At 35.7% G+C, this 17,735-nt stretch overlaps 2 protein-coding genes across 2 annotated transcripts in view; both read left to right on the top strand.

Moving 5' to 3' along the window:
• LOC106135985 (putative transcription factor SOX-15) overlaps positions 1–17,735 on the top strand; it is a 112,423-nt gene that overhangs the window by 51,513 nt on the left and 43,175 nt on the right. The window lies entirely within an intron of this gene.
• LOC132903299 (uncharacterized) lies at positions 10,448–15,565 on the top strand. Its single transcript, XM_060951258.1, has 3 exons — positions 10,448–10,615; positions 11,472–12,672; positions 14,900–15,565. The coding sequence occupies exons 2-3, from the start codon at positions 11,484–11,486 to the stop codon at positions 14,956–14,958; spliced, it is 1,248 nt and encodes a 415-aa protein (XP_060807241.1). The 5' UTR covers positions 10,448–10,615; positions 11,472–11,483; the 3' UTR covers positions 14,959–15,565.

The raw sequence follows: 17,735 nt of genomic DNA, 5'->3' as shown, positions 1-17,735 counted from the left end.
GACATTTAAATACACCGTGAGACGTTTATGCGAAAAGGTGTAGGTTCTGTGAAGCTTGTTATTTACCTTATTCTACCATTCCAATCGATTTTAGAAAATTAACTGTAGGTAATCTGATTTTTTTTTTATTTCAACAAAGTTTTTAGAAGCGAAAAGTTAAAGTTCTAAACGAAATGAAAAGCATAATGCATAGGTGTACTGCGATTATGTAACAATAACTTTTAAGCAATCCCACTTATGTTACGTACATTAGTTTGATTACTAACTGATGCTCTTACGACGAGGTAAATAATCGTAAGAAACCTGCACATTCAGACTGGATGTGTTAACAGGATAGGAAAGGTTCTCCTGCAAAAAAAACCTAAATACCTATAGTCTGAAACTTGTTAGTACAATAGTCATCATTTCAATAAAGAAATAATATATCTGTGCTGTATGGTCTCCGCCACTTAAAAATATAAGCCCATTCGAACTTTTTCTTTATTGCAAGCTTTCATTGGTTCGGTAGCGAAAATACAATCACAGTGTGTATCTACATTTTAGCAAATTGTTGAAGTCAGTCAAGGAAAAATATTATTTTTAAACTTAGATTATATTTTACTTTGCCGAAAACCATTTTGTGCGTAACGACATATGAAAGAAAACAACTTTAAAGCAACGTGAAAGATATATGGACGGAACTCACCTTGATTGCTTCCCATAAAGAAATAAAAATGTCACGAAAACGCCAAGCTTCACAACAAATATTTTATAGGTGTTTGCGTGAAATGGAACGGACTCGTGTGAGGTGGAGGCAATTTCTCGAAAAGTCCGTTCCGTACTGCGTACCTAATCGTGTTCGGACGAAAGGTGTTGTGTTCGGGCGTTGCTGTGTGCGCGAGACACACGGCCGCCGAGTTCGGTCAATTTTTCGTTGGTTCTTGGCTAGCCGTAGAGCTTTATTTTATAGATAAGTAAACGAGGCAAGTGAAAAGATGTAGTTTTAAAATGATAAGTACTTATTCATAGAAACATCTATTCACTTAAGTACTAACGATATGTAGATCACATAATATCTTTATATGCGTTCGGGTGTTTCAAAAAATGTACACAAACTTTATGGTTGTACAAAAAAGTTGTACTAAACAAAATTTTTAAATACTTCAATTTGTTGAACTTGTATCACAAATATAAAAATACTAATTTAATTAATGTCTGTCACCGAAAAATTCTAAGCTTAATTATAAATTTCTGAATCAAAAGAAAACCGTTCGTGCTATACGAACAAACCAAACGTGTGTAAATTGCAATAAACATCGAGAAACATGACCCGTCGCCGTTTTGGAGCAAAATATTGCACGTTAATTTAACACAGCCAGGTCAGTCATTTGCGTTTGCCATACCTGGCTGGTCCAGGTTGGTGCAATACATAGCTTCTGTCATTACATGTACATACATACATACATACATATGGTCACGTCTATATCCCTTGCGGGGTAGACAGAGCCAACAGGCTTAAAAAGACTGAATGGCCACGTTCAGCTATTTGGCTTAATGATAGAACTGAGATTCACTACCTTTATATAAAAACTGCCTGCCTAAATACAATTTACGCCGCGAACGAAAATCCTGAACCGATTTTGATGCCCAACTAAAAAAAACTATAGACAAATTAAATTTCGTCAAAATCAGATCAACGGTTTGAAAGTCGCGTTATCAACATACAAAAAATGTAATTTCATTCAAGAATCGATTTGCCATTATTTTTGCTTGTCATGTAAACTTCATAACACGCCAATAATCAGAACATTTCGGGTAGACTTGCAAACGTATTTAATTTTTTTGTGCTTGGCAACCCTAGGATAATAACCGTTATAATATACCTATACGCAAGTATACGACCATTAGACTTATTGGTTTTGCCACCAGTACTTACTCGCAATTCAATACCTACCCATTACGGATTGTGGTCGTTATCGAGTTTATTTTCTAGACAAATTTAAAATTTCCGGTATAAAAGTTATTTGGGGTTACCCCTTATAACTCCTTCAATTTTTTTATGAAACAAATAGCTAGCCCTTATTATATGTGAAAGTTGTTAACTAAATTATAAGTATGTCTACTTTTAAACCCATTACCGTTAGTTGTATAATAGAGCCGTCATGAAATTGGAAAATATACCTACTAGGACATTCAGGCATAGGTATAGAGTTGCCTACTCCTAAAATCCACTACTCGTATTAGAATAACTATAGACGTACAAGTTTTTAACAGATAGACATCTGAATAATAATAACTTTAAGAACTTTTAAGAAAATGTACAATATCTTATTTAGTATCGAAGATTTTACATCGAAATTCCCACGAGAAAACAAAACTGCTTCCAAATCACACATCAATCACAATACTGCAACTATCCAACAAAGTATAAAACGCAAAATGAGATGCAATTCCAAAATCAGAGAGTTAGCACCGTATACCCGTGAAACTCCCTATAAATCTTCCAGCGTCCATCTGGCAACACTGTAATGCTCGTAAAACCGAAGTTGCCACATAAAATTATTCAAAAGATAATTCGATCGCTTCGACGAACGGTTTTGGATATTTGCGCGTATTCGCGTAAAAATGCGCAAGACGTTATCCTTTTTGCTACCAACTCTCTTAAAATAAATCTTTGCGAAGTAATTTATTTTTTATTTATTTTAAAAATAATTTACATGAATTGCCTACATACCTTACATTAAATAAAAAAGCAGCATGTATTATCAGATCAAAAAATCACAAATAGCCATTATAATTATTGCAATAATTATTATAAAATTCATTATAAAATTTGTATATTATGATAACATACTACCTCTAACTTAAAGTTTTTCTTTAGAAGTGCACGTTCAAAATAGATTATTAAAAAAGTCTCGAAAAGACCATAAGGCCAGACTAGACTTTAAAATAAATGAACTTTTTAATTACAGCATTTTCTAAACGTTGTTTTATTTACTTACGCATAAACTGAAAATTTAAAAAACACATTAGTAATTAAAGAATTTTGTTTACACCGAAATGTCATGTTAATTTTGATCTTTGACTTTGAGTAATGATTTCTGGGGAAAAAATACAGGGAAATCCACTTTTGAGCGTGACGATGATGAGTGTACAACTTTTGTTTGTGTGATGTTCATAATTCTGGATCTCAAAGAGGTAACAGACAACAAAAATGTATCTTTTTCATCACCTAAGAAAAATAATATATATTTTTCAAATTCTCTAAATTTAAATCTCTATCTTTTATCACATTTGGTACACACAGATGATCACGAGCAAATTTGGTCGTTTTTCTAGTCTATCCAGAAGATTCAAGTCCATATTAAATTGAATTAATTAAAGTAAATGTGTGGTTCCCGGCACACTAGAAAATTCGTGAAAAGCGACTAAGGAATAGGCTAATAAACTTGGAATTCTTCTTGTATGCGATGGGCTAGCAACCTGTCACTATTCCAATCTCAATTCCATCATACAACTGAACGTGACCTTTGTCGCTGCCACCTATATATGTATATGTAATTAAAAGTAAACGCTTACATACAGATAGACAGAGTTACCTAGACATTTATAATATAGGATAAGTATGGGAGTGAAGATTTATTGAAGGCTATCCTAAGTCCAAGTAAAGTACATTTCAACTACCGTTGAGTTGGTATAATCAACTAACGAAATTAGTGGCTTTACTGACTTGACAAGACTTATTGCTAATTAAAATGACGACAAACATATAACATATAATAATGCACTTTTTTAACAAATTGCATAAAGAACTTATCCTAGTTACATACAAACTACTACTACATACAATAAAATCGTGCCCCTTTCCAGATGAGGTAGGCAGAAACCATATCTGTTCCCCTGTTACTGTCACTACACACTTCTATCGCTTCATCCACATTCATATCTTCATACAAACTGGACAGTTTAGGGGACCGACCTTTGCCCGCCCATCCCCTATATATTATACATACATACATATTGTCACGTCGATATCCTTTGCGGGGTAGACAGAGCCAACAGTCTTGAAAAGACTGAATGGCCACGTTCAGCTATTTGGCTTAATGATGGAATTGAGATTCAAATAGTGACAGGTTGCTAGCCCATCGCCTAAAAAAGAATTCCAAGTTTGTAAGCCTATCTATTAGTCGCCTTTTACGATTTCCATGGGAAAGAGATGGAGTGGTCCTATTCTTTTTTGTATTGGTGCCGGGAACCGCACGGCCAATCAATCAAATCTCAGTTTTATAAGCAGTTAATGAAGTATAGAATACGTGAACGTTGGTGGTCCAATAGGTGAGGTGTCCGGTTAAAATGCGTGATGCACAGCAAGGCCCAGGTTCGACCCCACCTCGGCATTGCACCAATGACTATTTTCGAAATTATGCACATTAGTTTGAATACCAACCGATGATCTTATGGCGAGGGAAAACATCGTGATGAAACCTGCACATTTAGGCAACAGGATGTGTAACCATGATCGATCCAATACGGGTTAGGTTCTCCTGCAAAGTTGCGGAGGTCAGATGGGAGTCGTAAGTAACTTAGTGTAAAACATGACTCACCCAATCTAGGATCCATGGTCAAAGGCATACCCCAGGCTCCTCTCCATAGAAGTGAGGATGAAACTGGACTAAAGCCAGGCTAAAAAAAGAATTAGGAACACTAATTATTAGTTACTGTAAGTAAATTAATGTCTAAATCAAATAAACTTATGAGCTATATTTCATTATTTTTACGCCAAAAACACGTGGGTCGCATCGTGAGCTGTCACGTCGCCATTTTTAAAGCATGTTTATGCCGAGTTCGACAGCATACGGACGTTAAAACGAAAACAATAAAATAAACTATTTTGAATTATGGTAATGAGGGACATACGCTAGCAAGGCTGCCTAGACGGCTAACGTTCTGCGTCATTTAGTTTTAATCTGTCCTTACTTCTTGATTTTATACTTATATTAATACAGATATTATTTGTAAATAGTATAATGCGAATGTTTAAAATCAATTAAATCTTATATGAAGGTTTACAATCTGCGACCCAGGTCTTCGCCTCCGTAAGGATTTTGGGATGAAAAGCAATCTATAAGTTATATTTTACCCGAATTAATTCCATCAAAATCCGTCCAAAAGTTTTTGCGTGCAATCCTAACAAAAAATACCCATCGATACCTTAAAAACTTTATTCTTCCTCCTGGCTTTAGTCCCGGTTTCATTCTCACCTCTCCTGGAGAGGAGCCCGAGGTATCCCTTTGATCATGGATCCTAGATTGGGTGAGTCAGGTTTTACACAAATAAACTCCCATCTGACCTCTGCAGCCTTTGCAGGAGAACCTAACCCGTACTGGATCCATGGATACACATTCACTTGCCCAAATGTGCAGGTTACCTCACGATGTTTTTCTCTCACCGTAAGAGCATTGGTTAGTATTCAAACTAATGTACATAACTTTAAAATTAGTCATTGGTACATGGCCGTGGTGGGATTTGAACCTGTGCCTTTCAGCGCATCATTACATCATTACATAACGCGTGCAGAGAGAACAAACAAATAAACTTACTTTCGCATTTATACAAGTAATAAAAGTTGGAATTACTCCTAAAACGACCAACGCACCAACATTTTAATACATAATTTCTTTGTAGTGAGTGCCGTGTGGTTTCCGGTACTTTATAATAGGACCACTTCGTCTTCTTCCACATGGGTGTCGTAAAAGGCGACTAAGGGAATGAGAGCACATTTATATATATATTCCATCCTGGTATGATATGGAGAATGTAGTTCGCGCCAGCTGCCTTCTCTAACCATGTAGATTGTAAAAATCAATCAAGGGATAATTAACTTTGGATTTTCCTTTCGGGCAACTGGTAAGCAACCTGTCAATAATTGAATCTTAATTCCATCACTAAGCCAAACAGCTGAACGTGGTCCAAGTTTTTTCAAGACTGATGACTCTGATTACCCGAAAGGGATAAGAATGTGATTGTATTTATTTGATAATTTTGCCAATAGAAAAAAGAAAAGGACCTCTCCATCTCTTTCCCATGGATGTTGTAAAATTCGTCGAAGGGATAGGCTTATATACTTGCAATGCAATTTCTCTTTTAGGCGATGTACTAGCCAACTGTCACTATTTGAATATCAATTCTATCATTAAGCCATACAATCTTTTGATGACTGCTGTCTCTGACTACCCCGCAAGGATATAGACGTGACGATATGTAATGTAATGCTTGTATGTATTTATGTAATACATGGAGGGCCTACCAGTGATTCATAATATCAAAGTAGTTCCAAAACTGTCATCCGATTGAAACATCCCAAGGACGCCCCTAGATGCGAGATAAGCGTGAAACAATTGGTAAACAAAACAATTGGTAAACAAAACAATTGGTAAACAAAACTAACCACGTGGATACTGACATAATTGTGAAACAACAATGTGCCATTGTCTGGGAGCGGCGAACTTTCGAAGAAATCGCGAGTTGAGAGCTACGATCATTATACTTTACGTACACACATACAGTCGCATCTTTACTCCTTACGGGGTAGACAGAACAGTCTTGGAAAGACTAAGAGGCCACGTTCAGCTGAATGGCTTTATAGTGGAATTGAGATTCAAATAGTAATAGGTTGCTAGCCCATAGCTTAAACGATAGAATCCAAAGTTTATTTCCCTTTCCCCCAGTCTCCTTTTACGACATCACCAACCAGTAACTATTTCTTTTCTGTGATATAGCTACAAACGTGAACCCAAATCTTTCGTGATTTTCAACTCTATAAAACTTAAATGATCCACTTATAAAATAATCATATATATTTATTTATATGATTATTTTATCCTTACAACCAACATTCCATCTAACAAAGATATGAAAAGGCCCCAGATCACGATAACTCCTAACGGCAATTAGGATTTGAACAAAAAATGTACGGACTCAACTCTGGAGCTTGCTCCATTCAAAGACCCCGGTCCCACGATCAGCTGAGCGGTTTCGGACCTCCGGTGACCTATATTCCGACCTATGACGTCATCAACAATAGGGCATTGTTCTTTATTCTTACATTTGCGCACATCAGGAGCTCCTCAAGGCAAGTTCATTCACATCTAACTTTTTTAAATAGGTACGTTTTTCGTCATTGTTCCGATCAGCTGTTTTCACGAGATTCTATCTGCCATTGATCGAAAGAGAAGGTGTAACAATGAACCAGCATTGTTTGTTTAACGTGACGAGTATTAAATTGTATTGTTTTGTCTTGTAAGTAGGTTTTGAACTGCTTGATTGAGATTGTAATGTTGGCATTTGAGATTATGTAAACCTCTTTTGCTTCTATTTGAATAAAACAATCTTACTAGGATTCCAATGTTAGTACTAGAATTTTAAAAATTACTAAATTGGCACTGGCTAAAGACCACAGACAATAAAAAACCTGTGAGCATTTGGCAGACTAAATGTTAAAAAAAAAACTAACTGTCGCCCACTAATTTTCAAATTACGAACAAGTTTCGACACTTACATTCTTAATTTCGAAACGAGCCTGTCAACGGCATACAGCCAGCGAGTTCCAAGGAGGTCAAATCATCCATCCTAGAACGGTAGTGAACAAAAAAGTCGAGTAAATGATAAATAGTCATAGTTAATCCGCTCTTATCGACTCGCGGCTTCGTCCCGTGCGGTCCAAAAATGAAAGATGGACCGAGGCGTATAGATAACACTTCTTGGTAATGGCTTTCTGTGCTATGGAGAGGGTTTTGATATGAGCTCCGTTTTCTCCCTAGGGAAAAACCGACTAGTGCAAGTAGTCAGATTAATGAGTTTACTGATCTTATCGAATTATTTTGTGATTATAATTACAATGTGAAAAGAACGTACTTGATTATAAATTCGTACTTGAGAATAAAGTAAGAATCCTTTCTAATAGTGATGTACAATAGTTGTAAGATTTTGGTCGTAGGAGTAGAATATAATTTAACAACAGTTACATATTTTAAATTAAAATTAAATATACCTATGGTGCTTTGTGATTTCCTATAGATTTGATATGAGTAATATAATGTTCAATAGTAAGCTGAGACGTAAAATTAGAGTAATTTAGTATCGCACTTTACCATTTCAAATGAACAGCTTAAATCTCATCATGATTTTGCGAGATAGATACCTACCATCAATTCTAAAAATCATTTACGAAATAAGATAAAAAAAAACTTTACTTGAAAGCGCTATTGTAAAGTTGTCAAATAAATTTTAGAATCATGTAAGATGCAAAACGTCTTATGGAGTCACAACGATTGGAAAACGAACTCGAAACTCAACGTCACATTCACCAGTACTTACAATTGATACTTTTAAAAACTCTACGAATCTCTGGATCTGTTGGGATTGTTGGGTTGTAAGTGCCCGTTCTATACGTTAATACTATTATCAATTCAGTGCTAGTACTGGATTCGAATCAAGAGCTAATTGCACGGAAATGCAGAGTACATTCTCAAGGTCTGTATGCAAAGACGTTTAATTGGCACAATTATGAATGGCGTCGTTTAGAAAAACGTTAATGCAAGGAAGAGTTTTCCTCGTTGCGACCGTGACGTGATAACTACGTCGTCTTTGGTACCAAAGATCCGTCTTGTAGGACATCATGTTTTAAAAATAGTTTCAGTTATATTTGCATTGCATACATTTTTATGTTTAGAATTCTTGCCATCACTTTTTCATCTACTTTAAGATGAAAACTGTTTTTATGGTTATCGTTGTCTTTCTGACATTAGTCCTTTGGTGAGGAGTATGAGGTCCAAAGGCTATCGCAAAAAACTGTCTTCTGTACAACCAGAGCCATATAAGTGAACGTAGATAAATAATGTTAAAGCAGTTTGTCCTGATAATTTATTTTAACCCAACCCTTATGAAAAAATTATGGTGACCTCTTTCGTAATTTATACTAGTGACGTACTTTAGTGATGGACTAGCCACCTGCCACTATCTAAATCTCAATTTTATAATCAAGACATCTAGCTAAATGTGGCTTTCAATCTTATTATTGTTAGCTCTCTACTCTGCTAGGGATAAAAGCGTCGTATGAACTCGTATGTCAAATTATAGGGAAGGAGAATAGCACGCAAAGACTGTCGTGTTTGAAATATAGATCTTGTATAAAGTCAGCTCCATAGTTTTTGTTCGAGTAGTTTGACAAATGTTGTAAACGTCGAGTTAGCGCGCCGCACCGCGATGCCCGATATCGCCTAATTGCGACGCGCTGTGTACTTTCTCGATTTCTAGAGCCGCAATTGATTAGTTTATCGATACTTTTTAAGAGTCCCGAATAGAAGGCTACGTGGAATATACCGTTCAATCACGCTATCACTTATCCTTGCGAATTCACTCTTACTACTTGCACTCTCGGCCGGTACGCTACAAGATCCGGGGACTGCTAATTGGTATTTTTAGGGATGAGTTAATTTTAGGTAGGAATTAGTTTTCCGATCATAATACAGAACATGACACCATTGACTAGAAACAAGCACAGTGAGAAGCAATTGTTACATTTATTTTTATTGTTTGTAAACTCCTCTGAACAATTCTCTTGATTACATTGCATGCCAATCAAGGACTTTAAAGGGTCCTAAAATTCTGAATACTTAAACATAAGTAACAATATTTCCATCGATACTTCATCCAGAGTACGTGTCTGACAAAATTGATTTTACAGCTACAAGTATTACACCGAGATAGCAATTTATCGATGTGATATATCGATAGCCGCCACATCACTTAGCGCAGGCCTCCCGCGCACTGATCCATCAGAGCCGAATCACGGGAGCCTGAGATAAACACGTGGTTTTATTAACTGTTGTATTCGATCATTTGTTTGTAGTGTATGTGGAATGTACTTGTAAATTTGAGGCATAATTTGAATATTAGTTCTGTAGGCAACCTTCTTTATGTACCATAGCAACGGTTGCCATGGTTTGTTACTTAGGAAAAAATGTCAGATATTATTTTTATTGTCAAATATTTTCATTTTATTTCCATAAAATAGTACTTTAAATTTGATTATTTCTCTCCTGTTTTCTCCTTCTGTCTTCTGTAGTGAATATTAACTTTGCGACTATACTTCCTACAGTTCTTTGAATCTCAATCCGGCCACGGTACAGTTAACCGCATGTCAAGTAGAATTTGAAGAAAAAACTCTGTGTCGTTTTAATATTAATTTTAATTATTAATAATTTGCAGTGAATTTGGGCAATTTCATATGCTTTTGACTGTGCCATAAATCGACGAGTTAGCATAAAAACCTAAAACAAGAATGCTTTCAGCACAAAACTTATCTGTAACAATAAAGCTCAGTAAAGTTTTTTATAAAAAATTAAAATAATCATAATTTTTTTTAATTACGCTTGAACTTTGTAATGTATTGCATCAATAAATGACAATCGTTGTGGTGTGACGTAAGCAAGTGGAGCGGCAGCACGTTCTGTCACTTTACGGCGTATGCCAGACTAGAGCGGGTGTGTGCACAAATCAAGTTGTTGTAAATTTCAACAAATATTATTGTACGACAGTACATTTGGCGACCCTGCAAGAGGTAAAGAGCCTAAAGGCAAGTACCTAAATTATTTTTTTAGTACCTATAAAAAAATACTTAAATCAACAACGGAAAAATCACCTACACATTTGAAACCTTTTGCCCTAACAGTGAAACATTACAAAGGTGTGAAGAATTACAAAAGTATTAAACACCTACACATAATATTTTTGTTGTTTTTCATTGGTGCAATGTTTATCTAAAAATAATAAATTATTATGTATTTGTTATTTTCCCGTTTCATATATTTTTGTTTTACTTTATTTTTGCAAAGATGGTTGCTAGGCAACGAAAATTGTGTTTTTTTATGTCATTTGAAACCATTGACAAATAAGTCTCTGACGTGAAAATGTAAAAGAAGGTATAAATATGTAAACATAATCTAAGTTTAAATCGGTAAACAAAAAGAAGTAAGGTAAGGTAACATCTTAATAAAATAATGAAACTTATTTAATTGTTTTGTTTAATGCACGTGCATAGATACCACTGTTTAGTTGTATTATTTCTTACTATTGCGGGTAAATAATTGGGTGTAAATTTAATACTAATAATATGTAATCCTGTGATTGACAATAATAAATAAATAGTTCTAATATAAAAAAAATATAATCCTAATGTTTTCCTGTTAGAGGTAAAGAGGTTATATAAACCAGAGGTAATTTGATACTTCGATATCAAATGGTACCTATAAATTCGTGTTGATTAGAGGTAGTTTGGCAAAAAGCTAAACGGTACCTACAATAGCGATTGTTTTAACTGGTAGTTCAGTAAAACTGAACGGTACCATTACCACAAAATGTAGCAATCGCAGCATAAGAGGTAATTCGACCCCAGTCGAATGGTACCTACAATGGAAATATTTATTTTCCAGATATCCCTCAATATGTCGCAATTACCGCCATTAGAGTCATTAGACTGCGATGGAGATCCTTCGTCCGTTGGTCTACGATGGGAAAAGTGGAAAAGAGCGCTCGAACTATATCTAACGGCAACAAATATAAAATCGCCGGAAACAAAAAGAGCAATACTCCTACACATGGGTGGGCTTTCTCTACAGGAGATATACTATAATATACCAGGTGCCCATGTAGATAAAGCCCCAGAAGATAATAGTGGGGATATTTACACTATTGCGTTAGCAAAGTTAGACGAATACTTTTCTCCAAAGCAAAGCCGTGTTTATGAACGCCATTTGTTTAGACTTATTAAACAAGAAGCGGAAGAAAAATTTGAGAAGTTTCTCGTTCGTCTTCGGAATCAAAGCGCTAAATGTAAATTTCAAGTTGTAGAGGAACATTTGATAGATCAAATCACTGAAAAGTGTGAATCGGTAGAATTACGAAAGAAGATCTTGACTTTAGGGGATGATGTAACATTGGACAAAATTATTTCGGAAGCTAATGCTTTGGAAGCAGTTCAGCGGCAATTAAAAGGTTTTGATGCAAGTAAAGTTCAACTTGCAGTCAATCATGTGAACAAATCTTTTTCAAAAAAAGAAACTCCTGATCCTTGCTGTCGTTGTGGTGGGAACCACCCAAGCAATGAAAAGTCTTGTCCAGCACTCTTAAAGAAATGTCTGAAATGTGGTTATGTCGGTCATTTTCGTCGTTATTGCAAAACCAGTAAAAAGAAGCGTAAATTTAACGACATTACTTCCGGAACAACAACTGTCGCTGAATCATCAACTAAAAAAATTAAAACGACTAAACCTGCAGAAGATGTACATTACATTTTTCAGATTGATGGTGATGACACCATCGTATGCACATTAGGAGGGGTGAACATTGATATGCTTATTGATTCCGGCAGCAAGTGTAACATAATTAATGATGCTACTTGGGAAAATCTTAAATCCTTGAACATTATAGTGAAAAATCAGGTCAAATCTCCACAGAAAAACTTTGTGGCTTACGGAAGCCAAAATCCCCTCACTGTTTTGGGAGCATTTGATTCTTCTATCGTCATTTCAAACGGATGTAAATTAGATGAAGAAACTTTTTATGTGGTGAAAGGTGGCACAAAAAACTTGCTCGGGAAAGACACCGCTATCAAACTAGGAGTATTGAGGGTAGGTTTAGGAATTAATATGGTCAATACAAAATTTCCGAAATTCAAAGACGTAAAAATCACTATCCCTATCGATGAGACAATTAAACCAGTTTCTCAACCTTGTCGTAGAATCCCCGTTCCCCTTGAGTCCAAAATAAATGATAAAATTCAAGAACTGTTAGATGCTGATATCATTGAACCTGTTAACGGTCCATCAGACTGGGTAAGCCCTTTGGTCCCAGTTCTCAAGGAGAATGGAGATGCTCGCGTGTGCCTGGACATGAGGCAAGCCAACAAAGCAATTATTAGAGAAAAGCATCCCTTACCAACTATGGAACAGCTTCTCCCTAAGTTCAGAAATGCGAAGATGTTTTCTAAATTAGATATTAAAAATGCATTCCATCAAATTGAACTTAGCGAGGACTGCAGATATATAACAACATTTATTTGCAACAGAGGATTGTTTAGATATAAGCGCCTCATGTTTGGCATATCGTGCGCTCCTGAAATTTTCCAGAAAACGCTTGAGAAAATACTTTTGCCTTGTGAAGGCGTCGTCAATTTTATTGATGATATCGTTGTTTTTGGAAGCGACTCCGAACATGGAGAGAGACTAAAAAAACTTTTACAGGTTTTGAAGGATAATAACGTCATTCTAAATGAAGGAAAATGTACTTTCAGTGTTAGACAGATACAGTTCCTTGGACATCAATTATCGTGTAATGGGGTGAAACCTCTGGACAAATATGTCAGTTTGATTCAGTCATTTAGAGAACCTAAGGTAATAGAGGAAGTCCAGAGCTTCTTGGGTCTCGTAAATTATGTAGGAAAATGGATTCCCCATTTGGCTACGTTGACTGATCCACTGCGAGAGCTCTTGCGATTAAAATTGTCTAAAGGTGCTAACATCTCATCTCATTGGCAGAGCAAGCAGTCTAAAGCATTTGCGATGCTGAAAAAGGCACTTAACAATATTCACACTTTAGGGTACTACAATCCACAAGATAGAACACAAGTATTTGCTGATGCTAGTCCAGTAGGTTTAGGCGCCGTTCTAGTTCAACATGGTGTTCAGGGACCACGTATTATTGCATATGGTAATAAAAGTTTGAGTGATCGAGAAAAACGATATTGCCAAACAGAAAAAGAAGCTTTAGCTTTAGTATGGTCTGTTGAGCACTTTAATATGTATTTATTTGGTAAAGACCAATTTGAACTAATAACCGACCATAAACCATTAGAGGTAATATTTGGACCAAATTCTAAACCATGCGCACGAATCGAACGCTGGGTTTTGCGTTTACAATCGTATAAATTTAAAATCGTATATATTCCTGGTAAAAATAATATTGCCGACCCACTTTCACGAATGTGTATGCAAAACTCAGCACCACAACCATTTGATGACGATAACTATCTGAATTTGGTTATAGATCAATCTTGTCCCACAGCAATCACTTTAACCGAATTATCACTGGCATCTGAAGCAGATACAGAGTTACAGTTAGTTAAAAAGGGTGTTTTCAACAGTAATTGGGATCAAAGTGTGACCAATTACAAAATTTTCGAACATGAACTGTGTTTCCAAGATAATATACTTTTGCGGCAAAATAAGATTGTAATACCAACGAGCTTGAGATTAAAAGTGCTGGCATCGGCTCATGAAGGTCATCCAGGTATTGTTGCGATGAAAACTCGATTGCGATCTAAAGTTTGGTGGCCGAAGGTAGACAAAGACGCGGAACATTATGTAAGATCGTGTAAGGGTTGCACTTTGGTCTCGGCTCCAAATCCTCCTAATCCCATGCATAGACGTAAACTTCCCTCCCAGCCATGGGTAGATGTAGCAATAGACTATCTGGGCCCGTTACCAAGTGGTCACTATATCCTCGTGATTATCGATTATTACAGTCGATACAAGGAGGTAAAGATCACTAAAATAACAGACTCAGCTCAAACGATAAAAATACTCAAAGAAATATTTTCTCGATTAGGTACACCAGTAAGCATTACTGCTGATAACGGTCCCCAGTTTATAAGCGCAGACTTTAAATCTTTTTGTGAGGAATATGGTATAAGATTATTTCATAGTATCCCTTATTGGCCTCAACAAAACGGCGAGGTTGAGAGGCAGAATCGGGATATATTAAAAAGATTGCGCATTAGCCAAAGCCAGAAATCTAACTGGCAAGACGATTTACTCAAGTATTTAACAATGTATAATAGTACACCCCATTCTACTACAGGTAGGACTCCCGCAGAACTGTTTTTTAGACGACAATTTCGTGACAAGCTGCCTTCCCTCTTAGATGTTGAGTTCGCAGATTGCGACCAAGAAACCAGAGATAGAGATACAGAAATGAAATCAAAAGGTAAAGAATATGCTGACAAGAAGAGACAAGCTAAGGAAACAGACATTCAAATCGGGGAAAAGGTTTATACAAAGAATTTAATAAAAGAAAATAAATTGTCTACAACATTTAACAATGTACCTTATACAGTAACAAAACAGAAAGGAAACGACATGGAAATAGAAAATGAAGAAACGGGACAGCGATTGCGTAGAAATGTGGTACATTTAAAAAGAGTTGAAGGAAAATGGGAAGTATGTAATGACGGAAATGAAGAACATAAAAATGATTCCGACAGCGAAAACATCTCAGTCGATAATAATTAAGATTTGTAAACTCTGGTTGAATGTCACTTAAATAATTCATGATTTCATTGTTATTAGAAAATGTTGTTTTGTTTATTTCAATTTTTGTAAAAGGTAGATGTAATGTATTGCATCAATAAATGACAATCGTTGTGGTGTGACGTAAGCAAGTGGAGCGGCAGCACGTTCTGTCACTTTACGGCGTATGCCAGACTAGAGCGGGTGTGTGCACAAATCAAGTTGTTGTAAATTTCAACAAATATTATTGTACGACAGTACAAACTTTATCAACAACCATGGTCCTCTAATTAGAACTAGAATACCCACATTGCTTTTGAGGGTTAACTGAGAGTACCCAACATGTTTTTCTATTATAGTAAACATGGTAAAAATAAGACATTTCTTATTTATTTGCTACCCGCTTAGTTCTTGCAATTTCTCGCATAAACTCCCAAAAAGCTTATTTCTATCGCTCACATTTAGACGGTTATTTTTTGTCTGTGTATAACATTAAATCAATTAAAAAACGACGTCCTACAAAAGATATTAAATCGTCAAATCGGCCAGTCATCATTGAAGTGGTATTATACAGGCCCATCGTATGATGTTCAGCAGGGGACCTTATAAATTGAAAGTCATGTTCAGATGGTCTAAGTGATCCTTGTTTTGGAGTTAAGATAGAGGTTTTTTAAGCCGTGTGGTTTCCCGGCTCTTTGCAACATATTCTAAAGAGCCGAGAGTGGTCCTTACCACTCCCTCTTTTAACCATAGATTTCGTAAAAGGCGACTAAGGGAGTGGTTCATAATCTTGGAATTCTTCTTTTGAGCAATTGGCTAGCAACCTGTAACTATTTAAATCTCAATTCTATCATTATGCCATACGACTTAATTTGGCATTTCAGTTTTTGATTTTTGTCTTTACCAGGCTCTGTCTATCGCAAGAGAGAATAATTATGTGTATGTAGGTTTTTTATTGTAATTAGGTAGATTTTTCTTCTGTCAGTACATTTATGCAAGCGTTTTATTAATGTCGATTGCTTGTTCTGTTTGCGTCCTCACCTTCACTTCAGAGGAGCCTGAGGTAATAACTATTGGTGTTCTTATGTTATTCAATAATTCGTTTAAAGGTATATGCGGTAAGACAAATATTATAACAATAGTTAGTAATACAAATATAATAAATAAAAATAAAAGTGCCGTGTGGTTCACGGCACCATTAGAAAAAAGAATAGAACCACCATCACCACCATCTCTTTCCCATGGGTGTCGTAAAAGGCGACTAAAATATAGGCTTATAAACTTGGGATTCTTTTTTTAGGCGACAGGCTAGCAACCTATCACTATTTGAATCTCAATTCTATTATTAAGCCAAACAGCTGAACGTGACCAATCAGACTTTTTAAGACTGTTGCTCTGTCTACCCCGCAAGGGACATAGACGTGATTAAATGTATGTATTTATATAATAAATAATAAGGGTCGCGTTGCAAATTGAACGCGTACCGAGCGCACTCTGGTTTCATTGCGAACTTGTTTCAGCGACGCATGCGCATGTACAGGCAAAAACAAAACGTCAACATTAAAAAAAAATATCAGGAGAAATGGTTGACTAGTCTAGATAATGCTCCTAACATTAAGTCCGCCAATTGTGCTTTACATTTGTTTTTTGTGCAATGAAGTTTAAATAAATAAATAAAATAGGGGGAAAAATATATTTGTTTTGATAAAATTAAGAAAAAAAGATAAATATAACAAAGTATAGCTTAATCTATTATTATAGACCTCGCAAACACTTTAATTTATTACAAAATTGTGAAGTGAAATAACATGAAGCTAATCCTGTCTGACCTCCTTGACTCAGTTAATAGAACTGACTTCGCTAAAATAATTACAAATAAAAAAATGTCTCGCTCTGGCCAAATAATCCTGGCATAAAATGAGGCAACTAACACCTGCACACTGTACTAAAAAAACTGCAAGTTGAAAAAAAAATTAAGGCATATAAAAGCTATTATTACTTATGTGATTGCGTGTACTCAAGAGGCTGTAGCTTGAAGGCAGTATTGGAAAAATCGTTAAGGTGCGCTTAACCACAAGCGACTGGCAATGTAGCGTCAGAAAAGAAAAATATAAAAATTAAGTCTAAATTTAAATGCCTTCCTGGCCAGTTATATTTTTTTCTCATATGTTATGCTTTAGGTGTGCATTCAGAAAGGTTTGATTCCTCTTTGACCAGTCTATTCGGTTTTGTGTTTTCGTTAATCTTTCATTTTGGATTTTTTGGCAGATAGTCATAGTTATATAGACTATCTGCCAAAAAATCCAAAATGAAAGATCATACATATATTACATACTTAGTTGAGTATGAGTGCTTTTCTACTTTAGTCGCATCTTATGGCATCTGTAAGACGAGATATACTTTGAAAAAATA

The sequence above is a fragment of the Amyelois transitella genome, chromosome 24, assembly GCF_032362555.1.
Source record: "Amyelois transitella isolate CPQ chromosome 24, ilAmyTran1.1, whole genome shotgun sequence".
NCBI classification, from domain to species: Eukaryota; Metazoa; Arthropoda; class Insecta; order Lepidoptera; family Pyralidae; genus Amyelois; species Amyelois transitella.
This window is presented reverse-complemented; position numbering and strand designations above follow the sequence as displayed.

Coding starts and splice junctions, on each gene's coding strand:
- LOC132903299 (XM_060951258.1), top strand. CDS start 11,484: ATGTCGCAATTACCGCCATTAGAGTCATTAGACTGCGATGGAGATCCT. Junction 12,673..14,899: donor ACTAGGAGTATTGAGGGTAG/GTTTAGGAATTA, acceptor TACTACAGGTAG/GACTCCCGCAGAACTGTTTT.